The sequence below is a fragment of the Trichosurus vulpecula genome, chromosome 7 (genome assembly GCF_011100635.1).
Source record: "Trichosurus vulpecula isolate mTriVul1 chromosome 7, mTriVul1.pri, whole genome shotgun sequence".
Classification (NCBI taxonomy): domain Eukaryota; kingdom Metazoa; phylum Chordata; class Mammalia; order Diprotodontia; family Phalangeridae; genus Trichosurus; species Trichosurus vulpecula.
The window spans coordinates 273834505-273854389 of NC_050579.1; the positions used below are offsets into that span (position 1 = coordinate 273834505).

Here is a 19885-nt window from a genome sequence, read left to right on the forward strand (position 1 = left end):
ACTACACCCTCAATTAATTAATTTAGGTTGTTCTCTTAGAACATACTCCTCCCAGTTCCCCAAGATGTACAAGTAAGATTGAAGCAGATAACATAGCAACAGTGCTTAGGTGAGACCTCAGGCGGCCTTGCTGGGCAGTCAGCCAAGCAGCATGGATTGGTGTCAAACCAAATGAACAAGAATTTATTGTAGCTTTTTGGAAAAGACTTCCTGAATCCGCTACATGCATTTTGTAATAACCACCACTCCGAATGATTCCCTAATCCTCAACAATGATTGCAGTATGGATGTAAAAAGATATGCGTGACAAGAGGGACACTTTTCTTACTTGACATGAAGCAGATTTTACTCTTCTTATTTGTGATCTTAGGCTAGATGGTTACTTTCAATTTTTTTTTAGTTTTCAACATTCACTTTTATAGGATTTTGAGCTCCAATTTTTTTTCTCCTTCCCCTTTCCCCTCCCCAGCATGGCAGGCATGCAATCGGATATAGGCTACACATGTACAATCATATTAAACATATTTCCACATTAGTCATGTCGTGAGAGAAGAATCAGAACAAAAAGGAAAAACCACCAGAAAGAAAAACAAAAAAAGAAGCTGGCTTTGGGTGCGAAAAGTGCCGACGTTACTCATAAGTTAAGCATTCCATAAATCTGGTTAGCAAGTCTTTTTGTACTCGTGGCCATATAATGGTCGTTTTACCTTCTGCCTTGGTTCTAGGGCCTAAAAAATGATGCAAGAAGTGAAACAGTTTGCTGGAGGCATCCGATTGCTACACTGTCAAAACAAAGTAGTCGTGCTCCAGAAATAGAAAACAAGGCTATTTTCATGTTCTGACAGGTAAAAGAAACCAGCAAAGCATAAAGAATATTATACTTTTGAACAGTATTCTATAAGCTACCTGAAATGGAAAAAAACAATTTCGAACTCTTCAAGAGAACGGCGGTAACACTACTGATATCAGAGACATTGAAGAAAGGGCCAAATCAGTCCAATTTCTCAGAAACAGCACCTCACAGATAGAAAGTTTGTGACTTTTGTCTCCTTTCTCTAACTTCCCATTTTAGTGATACAATCTAGAATCTTACAAAGGCTGAGGGTGTTTAGCTGATACGATGATGACAACAAACAACAACAACACGGCCTAAACTGACTTACAGCTTTAGTGCCACATAAAAGGGCTGAAAAGTTACTTCACAGATCCAGAATGAAATGACAAAATTTACCTGAATTAGAGCTATCTGGAAAGTGCATCGCAAACCTTAAAGCATCATAAAAAAAACTAGCTAGTTACTACAAAGGAAAAAAAGGTCAAGAATATAAAGGGATATAATGGAAAGTGAGAAAACATGAACCATTAAACCTAAAAGGCAGTGACAGGGTAAATACAGAGCTAGTCTTGGATCACAAAGATCTGAGTTCAAGTCCTGCACTGGACACATCCTGCATGAGTCCCTTAACCTCGTAGGGCCCAAGGCAACTCTCAATAATTATTGAAACTACCTGATAGTGTTTTAAAAAACCAAACAAAACAGAAAAGCTCAGAAGGTAGGCAGATGAGATACATTAGAAGCTTAGATAGTAGCCCAGTTTTTCACAAATCCAAGAATACAAACTTCTGGACCAAAGACTCCTTATTCAACAAAAACTACTCAGAAAACTGGAACTGTATCTTGATAGGTCTAGAATGACATCTCACCATATGCTACCAATGAGCTCTAAATAATGACAAGGTCTAAATATAAAAGGTCACATTATAAAAAATTAGAAGGTAGACAATACCTTAGATAACCATATTTAGTGTGAGAATTCTTAAACAAATAAGGGAGAGCGGTGATCTTTAAAGATGAAGACAACTGTGATGCGAAAAAAAAGATTCTGCACAAACAGCAACATTCAGTCGGAATTAGAATGGAAACAGTAAAATGGGAAAAACCTTTGCAGCAAATTCCTCCGCTAAGGATCTGATAACCAAGACGTAGAGATGATTAATACAGACAGACAAGAACAAGAGCCATTCCCCAATAGATAAACAGAGAAAAAGACATGAAGCAATAAAGGAGCAATGCAATAAATAATCATATGAAAGCCTGCTCCAAATCAATGAAAAGTAAAATATAAAATACAATGACTCTGAAGTTTCAACTCCTACACAGAAAACTGATAAAGACAAAACAAAGGACAAGAATGGTCAATGTTGTTGGGGCATGGCAAGGCATCCTAATACACCGTGGGTAGAGATGTGAATTGGTCCAGCCATTCTGGAAAGAATTTGGAATTATACCCCAAAAGTCACTGAACTATGCATATTTTTTGGCTCAGTAATACCACTAATAGGCATACATACCCACACACCCACCAAAGAGATCAAAAACAGAGGGAAAGGTCTCAGTATACACCAAAGTATTTACAGCAGCACTTTTTGTGGTGGCAAAAGGCAAAAAGCTCTTTTGTGGAAAGCAAAGTGGGTGTTCACTGAATGAGATGAAAGTTTTCCTGCACTGTAAGAAAGTAAGCAGAACAAGAAGATTTCCTTGTAAAGGAAAACAAGAGAACTGTCACTGATGCTGTGCCAACTGTGAGTTCAGAAGACTGATGCTAAAACATATGAACACCTTTTCTTGTCAAAGAGATTGTGCAGTATTTATAAAAATAAGAACTCAACTGTCAATCATGGCCAATGTGATTTATTCCACCCAACTGCTGCAAGGTAGGATTCTATCTGAAGATGGTAGAGAAATCATTAGGAAGTGACAATGATTAAAGAAAAATGAATTGGGAAGAAGTAAATCTCCACTCTGCTGTCTAAGCTGAGTGCTCATTTGCATGGTAATTTGATCTGCCTTTAAGCGAGATGGTAGGGGATCTATCAGGAAACAGAAATATGATGTTTTAATCTAAGGACCATTTACAGAAGTCCATTCAGTACAACTCAATATGACCATTAGATGGATCACTTGCCAGGTAAGCATAGCAGCAATTTGTGGTACCATAAAATGAACAGATTTCTTAGCTGTGAATGGCAAAAACATGTTTGGTATGTTTTAAGGTCTGGGGGTGGGAAACCTCCAGCCTTGAGGCTACATATGGCCCCTCTAGGTCCTCAAGTGTGGCTCTTCGACTGAATCCAAATCCATGTCCTGCACCCCTGGTCTAGATCACATCCTCCTCCTCCTCAAGTCCTTGTAAATGCCCTCCCCTTAAATTCCATCCCTGATATGAGGAAGTGGATGGTCTATCAGGGATGGCCTTCTAGGGTCTTGGGTACTGCCTTTTGACTAAGTCCCAAGTTTTACAGAACAAATCCTTTTATCATGTGAAGTTTGGATTCAGTCAAAAGGCCACACTTGAGGACCCAGAGGGGCCATATGTAGCCTCAAGGCTGGAGGTTTCCCAGCCTGGTTCAATAAACCAAAGGGCTTAAGTGTCAGAACCTGAACTGCATAGAATGCAGCAACTTCCAATGACATCCATGGGCTCTGAAATGGAATCCCAGCAATACCGATAGGGAACGTGAGCTATGATAGCTACCTCCCAACCACCATTCAGCATTCCCTAGGAAGGTCACTGGGTCAATCAAATCTAATTATATTTCTCATAGCCTTTTGCCTTTTTGTTGTTGCTACTACTACCATGTTCAATGACGTTTTTGTCACACTGCCACTTCAAGTGGCAAAGGGAAAGGACGATGACACTGGGAAGGACGCTTAAGGACGTTCTGTTAATCATTTTATCTTTCAGAAAAATGTGAATCTACTCTGATTCTGACCACTTAGGATGAACTGACTGGGGAAAGAGAAGTGATGGGACTTCTTTAGGAGAAAGTGACCACATTTCATAGTATTCTAGAAGGGAAACACTGAACACAACCTGCTGTGTATCATCCTCCTAGACAAAGTTATTCATGGTATCTGTGGAAAATATGTGGACTAGATGATAATAAATATAAATATAAATTAAGCATATTGAATTCTGAAGCGGCTTAATAACTGGAACCAGAGAACAGTAATTAATGGACATCAACCTTAAGTAAGATTTTAGATGAAGCACCCTACTGATCCTGCTTCAGCCCTGTAAAACTTATCAATTACTTCAATGAAAACACACGAGGCTTGCTTATCCGATCTGAAGATGGTATGTAGGGTTAGCTACTACCCTGGAGGATCCAAATGCTCATAACTGGTTGGAATAGACCATATGTGATATTAAAAAATTTAACAGGAGGGGCGGAGCCAAGATGGCTGCATGAAGGCAGCGTCTTACTGGAGCTCTCTCACAAGGTCTGTCAGATTCCTATAAAAAAGTGAATTTGAGCAGATTTGAGAGAGTCAGAAACCACAAGCAGTCTGCGTGGGGCAAATTTCCGAGCCGGGAGAGTCTGAAAGGCCGGAGGCACGAAACTGTAGGCTCGGAGAGTGCTCGGTGCAGAGCTGCTCCAGACCAAGGCAGAAGGGCTGGCCAGGAAAACCACGTGGGAGACGGGCTGGGAGAAAGCTGGGCACCCGAAACCGGCGGAGATCCCCAGGCCTCCCAACACAGGACGGCAGTCTGTGGAAGCGATGAGAGGCAGCGCAACGCCACCCATGAAACACCGTCTCCAGAAGTTTGCAGCCCAAACGTATTAAACGTGGCTTCTTGAACTCCCGGGAAGTTTAATGGCCAGGTAAACAGCTCTAATCCCTCCCCTCCCCACCCAGAGAATCCCTCAGGGCAAAAAAAAAGAACGCTGGAACTGAGCAGAAAGTAGTGGGGCTTCAGTGATCAAATAGCAGAAGTTCATTAGTCCCATAGGGGCAGAGTTGGCAGGGGTCAACGCCAGGAGCCCAGACGTAACCTTGCTCCCCCAGGGGAAGTGCCAGACATCAGCTCAAACAACAAACAGCTGAGACCATTGCTGAAAAGCAAGTGCTGAAGAGCACCCACAGGGAGTGTGACGCCAGAAAGCCAGACCCCTGCCCCACACCTCAGGAAACTGAAGGTTATAATTCTAGACTCACAACCCCCAGAATTAGAAAGCTGGGACAGAAAGCCCTGAGGCCCACAGATAGAAATTCATTGTAAAGCCAGCAAAAGGCAAACCAACATGAAGAAGAACACAAAAAAACCGAGGACAATAGATTCTTTTTATGGAGACAGGCAGGATCAAAATACAAATATGGAAGAGGGAAGTAACGATACTGTGGATACATCAGATACCTCAAAAGGTAATATGAACTGGTCTCCAGCCCAAAAAGCACTGCTGGAAGAGCTAAAGGAGGATTTTAAAAACCAAATTAGGGAGCTAAAAGAAAATATGGAAAAAATGGAAGAAAGGGAAAAAAAATCCACTGATGAAATTAAGTCCCTAAAGAATAAGATTGGAGAAATGGCTACGGAGATTCAGAATCTAGAGAGAGAAAAGGACACCGCGAGAGGCAAAATCAACCAATTGGAAAAGGAGACTCAAAAGCAAAATGTAAACACTAACTCATTAAAAATTAGAGTTGAGCAAGTGGAAGTTAATGAATCTATGAGGCACCAAGAAGTAATAAAACAAAACGTAAAGAATGAAAAAATAGAAAAAAATGTGAAATATCTGATTGGCAAAACAACTGACCTGGAAAATAGATCCAGGAGAGACAATCTGAGAGTTATTGGTCTACCGGAAATCCATGATGAAAAAAAGAGCCTTGACAGTATCTTCGAAGAAATTATCAAAGACAACTGCCCAGAGGTCCTAGAACCAGAGGGCAAAATAGTCATTGAAAGAATTCACCGATCACCCCCTGAAAGAGATCCCAAACTGAAAACACCAAGAAATATTATAGCCAAATTTCAGAGCTATAAACTCAAGAAGAAAATACTGCAAGCAGCCAAAAAGAAGCAATTCAAATATCGTGGAACTACAGTCAGGATCATGCAGGATCTCTCAGCTTCCACAATAAAAGACAGGAGAAATTGGAATATGATATTCCGAAGGGCAAAGGAGCTGGGACTACAACCAAGGATCAACTACCCAGCAAAACTAAGCATAATTTTCCAGGCAAGGCGATGGACATTCAATGAAATAAGGGAATTCCAGACCTTCCTGATGAAAAGGCCAGAACTCAATGGAAAATTTGATCTCCAAATACAAAACTCAAGAGAGACATAAAAAGGTAACCAGGGGGAAAAACCCCACAAACCTTATTAACCAATAAGGGCAGGTTGTTTACATCTTTATGTGGGATTATATCATCTTATGTATGTTTATATATACACACACACATATATATATATATACACTTATATATATACATATAAGTCATTCTTGTGAATGGTACAGCTATTATGACAATTGAAAGGGATATACATAGGTTGTGAATGCCTGTATAAATTAACTGATGTAAAGATACAAAATATAAGTAAGAGATATAAAGGGAGGGCTATGAGGGAAGCAGTAAGGAGGTAGTAGAAAAGGGTAAATTACACCAAATGAAGTGGCACAAAAACATATTATAGTAGAGGGAAAGAAGGGAGGGAGAAGAGCAGTATTTGAGCTTTACTGTCATCTAATCTAGTTTAAGAAGGGAATAACATACTCTGATAAGTTTAGAAATCTAACTTGTCCTACGGGAAGTGGCAGGATAAGGGAGGAAAAAGGGAGGGGGGTGGTCAGAAGGGAGAGGAGAAGTAGCAAGTGGGTAACGGTAAGATAAGGGAGGGGAATAAAGAGGGAGGGTTAACTGAGGAAAGCGGTGGTCAAAAGCAAAACTTTGTTGAGGAGGAGAAGGGGAAAGGGAGAAATAAAAGCATAAACAGGGGGAATTAGGATGGAGAAAAAGACACAGACAGAAATCATAACCCTGAACGTGCAGGGGATGAACATTCTCACAAAACAGAAGCAGACAGCAGAATGGATTAAAAACCATAATCCTACAATATGCTGTTTACAAGAAACGCATTTGAAACAGGGGGATACACATAGGGTAAAGGTAAAAGGCTGGAGTAAAATATATTGTGCCTCAGCTAAAGTAAAAAAAGGCAGGTGTAGCAATCCTAATCTCAGACAAAGCAAAAGTAAAGATAGATTTAATTAAAAGAGATAAGGAAGGACATTATATCCTGCTAAAAGGCACCATAAACAATGAAGCAATATCATTGCTTAACATATATGCACCAAGTGGTAAGGCATACAAATTCTTAGAGGAGAGGTTAAGGGAGTTACAGGAAGAAATAGACAGCAAAACTATAATATTGGGAGACCTCAACCTCCCCCTTTCTGAACTTGATAAATCTAACCTCAAAATAAATAAGAAAAAAGTTAAGGAGGTAAACAGAATTTTAGAAAAGGCACATATGATAGACCTCTGGAGAAAACTGAATGGGGATAAAAAGGAATATACTTTCTTCTCAAAAGTACATGGCACATACTCAAAAATTGACCATGTACTAGGGCATAAAAACCTCACAATCCAGTGCAGAAAAGCAGAAGTAGTCAATGCATCCTTTTCAGATCACAATGCAATAAGAATCATTTTTAATAAAGTACCATGGAAAGATAAGCTAAAAACTAATTGGAAACTAAATAATTTAATTCTAAAGAATGAGTGGGCCAAAGAACAAATCAGAGAAACAATTAATAATTTCATTCAAGAGAATGACAATAATGAAACAACATACCAAAACTTATGGGATGCAGCAAAAGCAGTTCTTAGGGGAAGTTTTATATCCCTAAATGCCTACATGAATAAAATAGGGAAAGAGGAGATCAATGATCTGGGCATACAGCTGAAAAAGCTAGAAAAAGAGCAAATTGAAAACCCCCAATTAAATACCAAATTAGAAATACTGAAAATCAAAGGAGAGATTAATAAAATTGAAACCAAGAAAACTATTGAATTAATAAATAAAACAAAGAGCTGGTTTTATGAAAAAACCAATAAAATTGATAAACCTTTGGCCAATTTGATTAAAAAAAAGAAAGAAGAAAATCAAATTAGCAGTATCAAAAATGAAAAGGGTGAGGTCATCTCTAATGAAGAGGAAATCAAAACAATAATTAGGAATTATTTTGCCCAACTGTATGCCCATAAATTTGACAACCTTAGAGATATGGATGAATATCTACAAAAACATAAACTGCCCAGGCTAACAGAGAAGGAAGTGAAATTTCTTAATAACCCCATATCAGAAAAAAAAATTGGGCTTGCCATCAATGAACTCCCTAGGAAAAAATCTCCAGGGCCAGATGGTTTTACATGTGAATTCTATCAAACATTTAAAGAACAACTAATTCCAATACTTTGTAGACTATTTGGGAAAATAGGTGAAGAAGGAGTCCTACCAAATTCTTTTTATGACACAAATATGGTACTAATACCCAAACCAGGTAGAGCCAAAACAGAGAAAGAAAATTATAGACCCATTTCTCTAATGAATATTGATGCAAAAATTTTAAATAAAATATTAGCAAAAAGATTGCAGAAACTCATCACGAGAATAATACGCTATGACCAGGTAGGATTTATTCCAGGAATGCAAGGCTGGTTCAATATTAGGAAAACTATTAGCATAATTGACCATATCAACAACAAAACTAGCAGAAACCATATGATCATCTCAATAGAGGCAGAAAAGGCCTTTGACAAAGTACAACACCCATTCCTATTAAAAACACTAGAAAGCATAGGAGTAAGTGGAACCTTCCTCAGAATTATAAATAGCATCTACCTAAAACCATCGACAAGCATTATTTGTAATGGGGACAAACTAGATGCATTCCCAATAAGATCAGGGGTGAAACAAGGATGTCCATTATCACCCCTATTATTCAATTTGGTACTAGAAACATTAGCTGTAGCAATAAGAGAAGAAAAAGAAATTGAAGGAATTAGAATAGGAAAAGAAGAAACTAAATTATCACTTTTTGCAGATGATATGATGATTTATCTAGAGAATCCTAGAGAATCAAGTAAAAAACTACTTGAAATAATAAACAACTTTAGCAAAGTTGCAGGATATCAAATAAACCCACATAAATCCTCAGCATTCCTATACATTACTGAAAAAGCCCAACAGCAAGAGATAGAAAGAGAAATTCCATTCAAAGTTACTGAAGGCACTATAAAATATTTGGGAGTCTATTTGCCAAGACAAACCCAGGGCCTATATGAACATAACTATGAAACACTTTTCACGCGAATAAAATCAGATCTAAATAAATGGAAAAATATCAGTTGCTCATGGTTAGGCCGAGCTAATATAATAAAAATGACAATTTTACCTAAATTAATCTATCTATTCAGTGCCATACCAATCGAACTAACAAAAAATTATTTTACTGAGCTGGACAAAATAATAACAAAATTCATCTGGAAAAACAAGAGGTCTAGAGTATCTAGGGTATTAATGAAAAGACATGCTAGAGAAGGTGGCTTAGCCACACCAGATATTAAACTGTACTACACAGCAGCAGTCATCAAAACTGCCTGGTACTGGTTAAGAAACAGAGTTGTGGATCAGTGGAATAGGATAGGTACACAACATGGAGAAGTCAACAAGTTTAGCAATCTACTCTTTGATAAACCCAAAGAGGCCAGCTTCTGGGCTAATAATTCACTATTTCACAAAAACTGTTGGGAAAATTGGAAAATGGTAGGGCAAAAACTGGGCATAGACCAATATCTTACACCATATACCAAAATAAAGTCAAAATGGGTTCATGATTTAGGAGTAAAAGCTGATACTATAAGTAATTTGGGAAAGCAAGGAATAGTTTACTTATCAGATTTATGGAAAAGAAAAGAATTCATGACCCAACAAGAGATAGAGAGCATTACAAAATGCAAAATGGATAATTTTGATTATGTCAAATTGAAATGTTTTTGTACAAAAAAAGCCAATGCAACAAGAATTAGGAGGGAAGCAGAAAATTGGGAGAAAATCTCTGCAACAAGTATCTCTGATAAAGGCCTCATTTCTAAAATATACAGGGAACTGAGCCAAATATATAGGAATACAAGCCATTCCCCAATTGAGAAATGGTCAAAGGATATGAACAGGCAGTTTTCAGAGGAAGAAATTAAAGCTATCTATAGGCATATGAAAAAATGCTCTGGATCACTACTGATTAGAGAATGCAAATCAAAACAACTCTTAGATATCACATCTCTCCTGTCAGATTGGCTAAAATAACAAAACAGGAAAATGATAAATGCTGGAAAGGATGTGGGGAAATTGGAACATTGTTGCATTGCTGGTGGAGATGTGAGCTGATCCAGTCATTTTGGAGAGCAGTTTGGAACTATGCCCAAAGGGCTATAGAAATGTTCATACCCTTTGACCCAGCAATACCACTTCTAGGGTTGTATCCCAAAGAAATCACACAAGCGGGAAAAGGACCCATATGTACAAGGATATTTATAGCAGCTCTTTTTGTGGTAGCCAAGAATTGGAAATCAAAGAGATGCCCATCAATTGGGGAATGGCTGAACAAGCTGTGGTATATGAAGGTGATGGAATACTATTGTGCCATAAGAAACGGGGATGATGCAGACTTCGTAACAACCTGGAAAAATCTACATGACATAATGCTGAGTGAGCGGAGCAGAGCCAGGAGAACGTTGTGCACAGCCACAGATATATGGATTCCGTGAGGACCAACCCTGACATACTGCGCTCTTCTCAGCAACCTAAGGGGCAAGGACAACTCCAGGGGACTCACGATGGAGAATGCTATCTTCATCCAGAGAAATAACTGTAAAGTTTTAATACAGATCGAGGCGCACTACATGCTCGCCTTTTCTGCTTCTCTTTTGTTTTTGGGTTGGTTTTTTTTTTTTGGTTCTGTTTCTTCTTTCTCATGATTCATTCCCTTGGTCAAAATTTTTCTCCACAACTTGACTAGTGCATAAATTAATTCAATGCGAAGTTATACATGACAGTTATATGAGATTCCATGCCGTCTTGGGGAGGGAGGGGGGAGGGAGGGGAGAAAATCTGGAACTCAAAACTATGTAGAACCGTGTGTGGCAAACTAAAATAAATAAATAAATTTTAAAAAAAAGGTAAAAAAAAAAAATTTAACAGGTACAAGAATAAAGTCCTAACTCCTCTTGTCTAGGGACACTGTATTTCAAGTAATACATCCTAAAGATTGTTAGCTGTTTTGTCTATCATATCTGGAGGAATGGCAACCACAAATTTTTCAGTACTAACTCAGGCACCAGATTTTGGGAAAGACACTGATAAGCTTGAATATGTCCAAAAGATGGCGATCAGAGTGTTGAAGAGCCCCCGAAACCAAGAGTTCATGGAAAGACTCAGAGGTACTCAGCCTAGAAAAGATTAAAATATAACACGGCTGACTTCAAATATTTGAAACACTTTCACCTCAAAGGAGTGGGCAGAAGCATATCAAACGAATTTTAAAAAAGAATCGAAAGAACCAGGTTTAAGGATAATACAAGGAAAAATGCCCCTAACAATCAGAGGTATGTTAAGACTCTGAGAGGAACTGCTTTGCCCACGGCCATGCTGCTAGCTTTTAGAAGCAGGATTTGAAACATGGACGTATATAGACGGGGTAGTATAGTACTATTGAGGAGAAGGGTCACATCTTTGTTAGAGACTAGGACCAAGGAGGAGAAAGCAGAAGACGATAGGGGGTTTTGAGACAAAGATAAGGGCTCTCACGTTGAATTTTCCTCAGTAAAAGGCAAGAGGTGGGAGGTTTGAGAAGGGAAGATCTGAAAACAGCTTTTGTGGGGAGTGAGGTAAGGAATCAATTAGGAAAGAAAAGGATCGACAGCCTTGATGAACAGACAGTATTGAAGGCCCAGCTGAAGTCGGATTACATGGATTTATAGTGTACCCAACTCAGCACAGTTGTGTGATTTACTTTATCTCTATTTAGAAGCACAGGAGCAGGAGTGGACGCGTCAGATAATGGAGTAATCAGTGCTACCAGTTGGCTAGGGATGAACAAAGGGAACAAAGGATTCAAGAATGTCGTGTAGAGTTGAACTGCTGAACTATAGGGTCAAGATTAGAGAGTGAGGGGAGTGAAGTCAGAACATAAGTAAGAATAGCCTGACTGATCAGGTTGAGGTGGGAGTGGTATTCTCTCTATCTTCTGGAAAGCTCAGATCTCCCAAGTTTTATTTCCTCTGGGTAGAAGGGAGCAAACTAGAGGGGAGGAGCTTCTTTGTAGGGCTACCAAGAAAGACAAGTGAAGAGAGAGAGGAAAGATTCTTTTTGGTTTTTTTCTGCTCTAGCAGCACAATTCTGAAAATTCAAAAATTTCCCAAAATGACCAAGATGGTTGGATGCAATACCTCTCACACCTTTGATGAAATAAATAATTCATATCACCACTAATAACTTGGCAGAATTTGCAAACATTTAAAAATTCTACTATTATTTACCATTCTTCTTTGTGTCTTCCTACAAAAAGAATTCTCATGGAAACGCTTTGAAAGAATATCTTTCTACCATCATGTCACATCCTAAAGCCTAATTACCATTCTTAAAAACTCAATACCTGTCAGCGTCACTTTAAAAACTGACTAATAATTATAGCCAAGCAATTAAATACTCCTGAGGGCTGACCATAAGCGCTGTGGCTCTTAAAAATAAATACTCACTGATGAAGCCTTACCAAGAACCCTTACTGTATTTCTGGTAGGCAGTTCAGGAAGGTGCAAACTGTTTTGCAAGGGTTTTTAGAACACGGAGTTGGAGGTAGAGAGCACATAAAGGCATCTGAACCAAATCTTGCAATCACCTCTCCCACCCAGCAACTGCTTCATCAGCTGAAGTTTATTTGGTTCTTTCATCTCAATGGGAACTTGGAAGGCAGTGAATGGCACACACCAGATGTTCCTGATATAGCTTTTAGATCCAAACCTAAATGACTAGATGCTGGATTTTCAATATCGGCAGCTACGTCAAAAAACCACCATATCCTTATTTTAATCGATTTCTCTGTCATTCTAGGGCAAAACATATAGTCAAACAGGAATGGCGAAACTTACCATACATGCTGTGCTCCAAATGTCAGCAGGAGTATTATAACCAGATCCAATTAGTACTTCCAGGGATCGATACTGCCTTGTCTGAATATCTTCAGTGAAATGTTTGTGCTGAGGTAAAATAAAGCAAACAGGGGTAAAAGTACATTAAAATATATTTAATCCTTAGACAATGTCATGTGGATCACATAATGGGAGCTTTTAAAACTTTTCCAATAAAGTTTAACACAAGCATAAGCTGGGAGTAACTGCAAAGTACATCACTTTAAGCATGAGAAATTCGAGCCCCTAAAATGTTAAAGATCTTGCTTAATTACACACAGCTAACAAGCAGAAGAGCTGGGAGATGAACCTAGATCCTCTAACTCCAATTCCAGGGTTCTTCCCACTGTATCATGCTATCTACTCTCATTTCTTAAATCAGCATGTTGGTTTTATTAGTTCTAAGCAGAATTTTCCTTTAAAAATATACAAATTTAGATTAAACAGTCTGGAATAAACATGCTGCTTTTTTTTTTTTAAGAAAACTAAATATGTCCCAGAATAGTTAAAAAAAAAAAAAAGGTTGACAATTTGTATAGATTCCTCAAATGCATGACACATGAAAACCTGCAATCTTAAAATATTATTGAAATCAACGGTGATAAAATGCTAATAGACACACAAGTGCAGAAGAAATTAAAATAAGGATTGAATCACTGTGAGTCCAAGTGAGGGGAAAGCACTTATGTAGGAAGACAGTCTTGTCCTGAGTCTTAAAGGAGGTATAGGATATTAAGACGTGCTGAGAAAAGCTGCCAAGTAGACAATGAGTAAAGATCTGAAGGCACGATCAAGAAGGGCTCATCCTGGAGAGAGGGAAAGGGGGCGAGGGAGAGAGAGAGCCAGACAAACAGAAAGAGAGAGAGAAACAGAGAGAGATAAGATGAAGGAAACCAAATACCAAGCTGTGGACTTTCAATCTGATCTCACAGCTGATAAAGAGGTATCTCGACTATTGTTCAATGAAGATGGTGTTATGGGCAAGTTTAACATGGCAGCTATGTTGACAGGAATGCTAGCTAGAAAGACTTTTCAGGTGTGATGATAAAGAGTTGAACTAAAGAAGTGAGCAAAGAATCACAGATCAAAGAATCACCATCAAATCAAATCAAATCAAATCTGAGAGATGAAATTGGTTAGATCTGACAATCCACTGGGTGCAACCTGGTAAATTCCTGAATATGGGTACCAAGGAGAGCAATGAATCTAGAACAAGTCTGAGGCAGCAAGGTATCAGAATCTGTGACCCCAGGAGGCTATGAGAATGCGGGAATCACTAAGACAATGGCTGGGAATAGCTGGTCTTTAGGGGTAAATGATCACTGCAGTCTCTGACATACTGAGTTTGAAGTGATGGTAGAACACATAACAAGAGGTACACTAGCTGATGTGGGACTGGAGATGAGAGCTCAAGATGAAGGTCTGGGCATGATGGCCATGAAGATGATTACTAAAATTATCAACAGAAGATGTACACTTCAAGTATGTAAGAGCAGTGGGCTAGGCTTAAGTAAGTTTTACATTATATTTTTAAAAACAAGTTATCAAGATTTGATAATCTGATTTCTAAGCTCTTCCTTCACCATGTTACAGCACTGCCCATAGTAGGCATTTAAACCTCTTAAATGCCTCTGTACTAAGGTTATTATGGCAAACTGCAAGCAACACTATTAAAATCAATTGTCTTGTGACTTACACACGAAATGGGAAAGGCAGTGCACAAGTGACTAATTCTCCAAAAGTTCTGTCACTGATAGTCAGACTCAAAACATCCTCAAATCAACTTCAAAAGAATTTGTTAAGCACGAAGAGTGTGTGCTAGGCCCTGTGCTAGGGGCCAGAGATGGAAAGATAAAACATGGGCCATGCCCTCAAAGAGCCTGCGTTCTACGGTCGCAGGAAGGGTTAGGGTATGAACACAGGTAAGTAAATACAAACTATATACAATAGATAAAAATAAGTACAAAGTAACTTTTGGTGGGGGGGGGGGGGGGCCGGGGAAGGAAAGCCTCTTGTAGGAGGCTGTGGGTACCTAAGCTGAACCTTGAAGGGAGCTAGTGATTCTAAGAGGGGGGACCATTGTGGGTCAAAGAAAGGAGACAAAATACACACAGAGAAAAAACAGCAAAGATGCTTATTTGCCTGGAACTTAGAGGAAGTAAAGATAAGTAATATTTCTGGAAAGATAGGGTGGAAATAGAATGGGCTGGAGATAACAGTGTGAAAGGATTTAATTCTGGAAGTTGCTAGAACCCGTGCTTAGGAATCACTGTTTAGCAGTTGTCTGGACACTGGACTGGAGAGAGGCTGGCTACAGAGAGACGCACCACTGAGAAGGCTAGTTCACAAAAGAAGCGAGGCGGGCCCACACAGTGCAGCTGTGGTATGAGCGGAGAAAAGGGGGATGGACATGGGGGAGTCATCAAAGCATCATTTACTAGCTTCAGCAGCAGACTGGATATGGAGGAGCAATGAGAGTAGAGAGGTGGTCAGTCTAGGTCAACAGCACGGTATCCCCCCTCCCCCAGACAGAAATGAGACAGTCAAAGAAGAGAAATAGTCTGAGGGGAAGAGATGAGCTCCATTTTGAGTGTGCATCTCACAGGTGGTTGGAGAGAGGGAACTGGAGCTCGTCATCTTCCTAGAGAAGACAAGAAGGTTATCAGGAGGCAGCACATTTAACTCACCACCCAGCACGCATTCCCGAGATCAGCAATCTTCACTTTGAGTTTTTCTGCATTTTTGGGCTCAAGGGGATTAAGAAGAAAGTTCCCAGCAGAAGATTTTCCTGAAGACAATACGTACAAGTTAACATCAGCCTAGAAACAATACCATCTGTCACATAATTCTCACCGAGACAACAAACACACCTCCTGATTGATAACTAGGATATCTAATACATGGAGAGCATCGAACTGGAACTCCTCTGAATCCTGAACTCAACACCTTCACCTTGGAAGCAACCACTATACCCACCAAGTATTCAATGGGTTCTAGTTTTCCCTGAATGGCAAGTGACACATTTCACCATCAATGAAAAAACATCCCATCTCTGTAGCCCCCTTCAGAGATCATGCTGGTGGAAGGTGAAAACCCCTGAAATTGATAGCTGGCTGCTTACACACTGCAACTGGCTCTGCAACGTCTGTGTTCACCTCTGGGAGACAGCACAGGTGGTTATGCTTCAGCTCCAGCAGGAACAACAAATGTTGTCGTTAAAGGAAAAAAAAGTGTTTTTACACTCTTTGGGCTACCTTGGGTACCTTTGTTATCCAATGGTCCATTATTTTCGTTTTCATCTTCGGAGGGTAGTTCTGCCCGGATGCTCTCTTGCAGCTGGCTGATCTCCTGCTCACTGAATGATTGCTCTACTGAGTGACCATCACTTGAAGACGGCTGATACAGCATGGTTTCTGATGCCCCAGAATTGAAAGCTGTACAAGAGTCTGTTATTTCTTGAGATGTACTGCTCTTGCCATTTTGGGAGCTTGGGAAGCTATCTTCTTCCCCTTTCAAAGGTTGGGCATCACAATCATTGGCATTATGATGATCTTCCTTAAGCCTCACTGACTCTTCATTATTGCATTCAATATAATTAGTTATTTCAATCACTCCATTGCAATTGATTTCTGATGAAATATTCTCAGTATTGCCTTCCATTAAAAGCGTCTGTTCATGGGCAATGACACTTTCCTCTTCTAGGAAACACACCACAAACACAAAAAAGGAAGAACAGAAGAGAAAATTACAATAAGAAACAAGAACGTTAAAAAAACCCACATTTATAATGCCTATAGCCTGATAAGAAAACCCGAGTGATCTTTAAAATTCTCTTCCTTAAAGAGAAAGGGTCATCATCATCCATACCAATTGACAACACAGATGAGGGCTTCTTCAAACTTTTTCACTCGCAACTCCTTCAGTGCTTCTGTGCAACTGTGGGTTGCAATCCCATATGGGGGCGTGACCAACAGTTTAAGAAGTGCTGGCCACTAGCTGTTCTCAAAATATGGTCAAGAGGTCCCTTGGAATCTTTCAGGGGGTCTACAAGGTCAAAATTATTTTCATAATGATACAAGATGTTTTAATTTCTAATATAGCAGTTATTGACAAACATAACCCATAGACAAAAGTTCTTTGGTCGAGAGACCCAAATGCTTGAGTACCACCACCCTAGACTTACTTACTATACAGCCACAAATTCAGCATCTGGAAATTGCCAGAACCACCCAACAATATAATGAGAAATCATCTTGATGTTACAACACTATTTTTGTAAATACTGGATCATACCAAGTTTTTCTTGGGCTTCTTTGCTTGGAGTGTTCTCTATCAAGACTCTCTCAACAGGGCTCTCAGTGTCTTCCTGCTTTTCTGGCTCTTTCTGTCCAGGACTTGACTCTTTTTCCATTTCCTCTATTTCTTGCATTCGTTTCTCCAGTAACTCAGCTTGGCGTTTCTGCTTCTTCTTCAATTTCTTCTTCTTATTCTTGGACATTTTGTCTGCCTGTAGTGAGATTACAGAAAGAAAATGCTCTAAGGTAATGACTAACCCATTACCATTACACAGTGATCTGTTCATTTTAGTCTTGAATCTTAATTCTCACTTCACTTTCTCCAACAAGGCATTTCTCAATATGGCTTCATCATCCACTTTAAAGAATGGTGCCCTGAATGAGTACAAATCTTGGCCTTGAGAATGGACCATAGCAACACAAATTGCACGTGAGGCAGCAAAAGGAGCCATGCAAGAGGACAGAAAATTCTGAATGGTTAGAATACAACCAAACTATTACCCCAGAGAAAAAGTTCCATGACCATAAACTAAATAAATATATAAATACATCATACTCACTGGTTTAGGTTGGGGAGCAGTACTGACTGAAAAACAAAAAACAAAAATAAAATCAAGTAAGTACATTAGTATCATGAACCAAAAAACCCCCATGCACCAGAAACGGCTATTACATATTTGAGAAAGAAATGACAGAGTACGTATTTCAAAAAGAATCTGTTAAATATAAATAAAACGAACAGAAGCTGCCTGTGCACATGCTGTATTACTGTATCTATCAAACACTGCATATTACTCTTATTTTTCTTGACGTTTTAAAAAAATACAAATTTTTCCTGGGTTGAGGTAGAGAGAAAAGAAATGGAAGGAAAAGAGAAAAAACAGGGAAAAAAGAAAGAAGGAAAGAAACACTAGCTAAGGAAAAATGAGGGTTAGGAAGCCCTCCGACACCATTTAGCTGCCAACATAAAATGAGAGTAGGCTAAAATACTATAGTAAAACCTATACTTAAAAAGTACAAAATGCAGGTAGTGTCTCCATTGAATACATCTGTGACCTATGATAAAAGAGCTGCTGATGAAAACAATTCTAATGGTTAGATCACAAACTACTGGAAAACCCAAAAGACAGTACATTAACTGGCAGGACTGGATGTGTTTGCATACATTAGTTGGGCTTAATCAGGAAACAGTAATCTCACTTAGGCAAAAGGTTTGCCAGGTTAAGTCCATTCAACCTAAGGCTAAGGAGCAAGCTTCAACTTGAAGATGAATGAAGTTCCTTGAAATTTATTTATTTTCAACAATCAGCAGCCACAAACCTCAAGTGCTACACATAACTCTCAATTACTTAAGAATTTAAAACACTGTAGAGTAAGATAAGATGCAAACAAAGCAAGATTTAACATAACATCAGATCATAAGAGAATTGAAACTTCTTAGAACAATCCTAAGAAATCCGCTTGGGTATTTTAAAGCTTATTTATGAGAATTTTTCTAGGAAACAGTCTGCTAAAAATTGCCCCCTCTCCCTTTTTTTAGTTTCTCGTAGGGAAGGGTACTTTGTTGTAATTTAAATGGGTTTCAGAACGTTCTACATTGTAAAAGGATGGGAAGAAGACTTTGAATGCTCTACCAGACTTTATGCTGTAAACTCTTACTAGAGGCAGATCCCAAAAACAGAAAGACAACCTGCAGAGCCAGAAGGTGGGGGTGCTCCAGATCTCTGCCATTCTGTTGCTTCCGCAGCCAGCCTTCGGATATATTGCTCGTTTACAGAAAGAAGGATGTTTTCTGGTTTGATGTCAGTGTGGATAATACGGCACTTGGTATGTAGATAATCCAGTCCCTGCAGAACCTGAGATTAAGGAGGAATAGAAGTTTTGTAAAGAGCCACGGGAATTAAATGGTGGTGCAAGAAATTATTTCCAGCTACAAAGGATAAAATTATGGGTTCAAAAGAAAAGTTCGGTATTACTACAGTAATAATGACAAGAATTTGGGGGCAAAGAACTTTTCCCAAGTTCTCCAAACGCGTTTTGTTTGGCAACGTTATTTCAGGGGCGACAGGGCATGTGAACCCATATGTGATAGTTGTCCTTCATTTTAGTTGTACAAATCAGAAGGGGCACCAGAGGATACAGATTTGTTTCCCAGAACTGCCAATGGCTGAAGTTACAGAATTTTAGACCCAATCTAATCCCACCCTTTCATCTTACAAAGGAAGCTGAGGTTTCGAGGAGTGAAGCAATTGATTCAAGGTAGCACAACTAAGCAGCAACCAAGCCAAGACAAGAACAGAGGTCTTTTTATTTCCTAGTGCTACACTCCACTATAGCCCCTCTTCACGATGCATTCTAATCTTTGGGCATTTTAGTTTCCCATGAATGTAAAATTCTCTGTGTGGGATTTTTAAATGGCCAGGATACTAAAAAATTCAATGAATATCCATAATGTTCTTCAATCTTCTTATACTAAGAAAGAATGAAGCTCAAATCACAGCAACGGAAGGTTGGCACCATCCATTCATCATCGAAGTATGTGACTCTCCTA

The 19885-nt window shown here is 39.1% G+C and overlaps 1 protein-coding gene across 2 annotated transcripts in view; it reads right to left on the reverse strand.

The window, feature by feature from the left end:
- The window catches only part of SRPK1 (SRSF protein kinase 1), a 95641-nt gene that overhangs the window by 12943 nt on the left and 62813 nt on the right, over positions 1–19885 (reverse strand). Inside the window, exons 8-13 of one of the 2 annotated variants that reach the window (XM_036766817.1) lie at positions 19025–19190; positions 17895–17920; positions 17333–17546; positions 16303–16737; positions 15727–15827; positions 13001–13108 (exon numbers count right to left, since the gene is read on the reverse strand). In XM_036766817.1, coding sequence (XP_036622712.1) covers positions 13001–13108; positions 15727–15827; positions 16303–16737; positions 17333–17546; positions 17895–17920; positions 19025–19190 — 1050 coding nt within the window. Of the gene's footprint in view, positions 1–13000; positions 13109–15726; positions 15828–16293; positions 16738–17332; positions 17547–17894; positions 17921–19024; positions 19191–19885 lie in introns of both variants that reach the window. The other variant, XM_036766816.1, reaches the window with a different exon arrangement.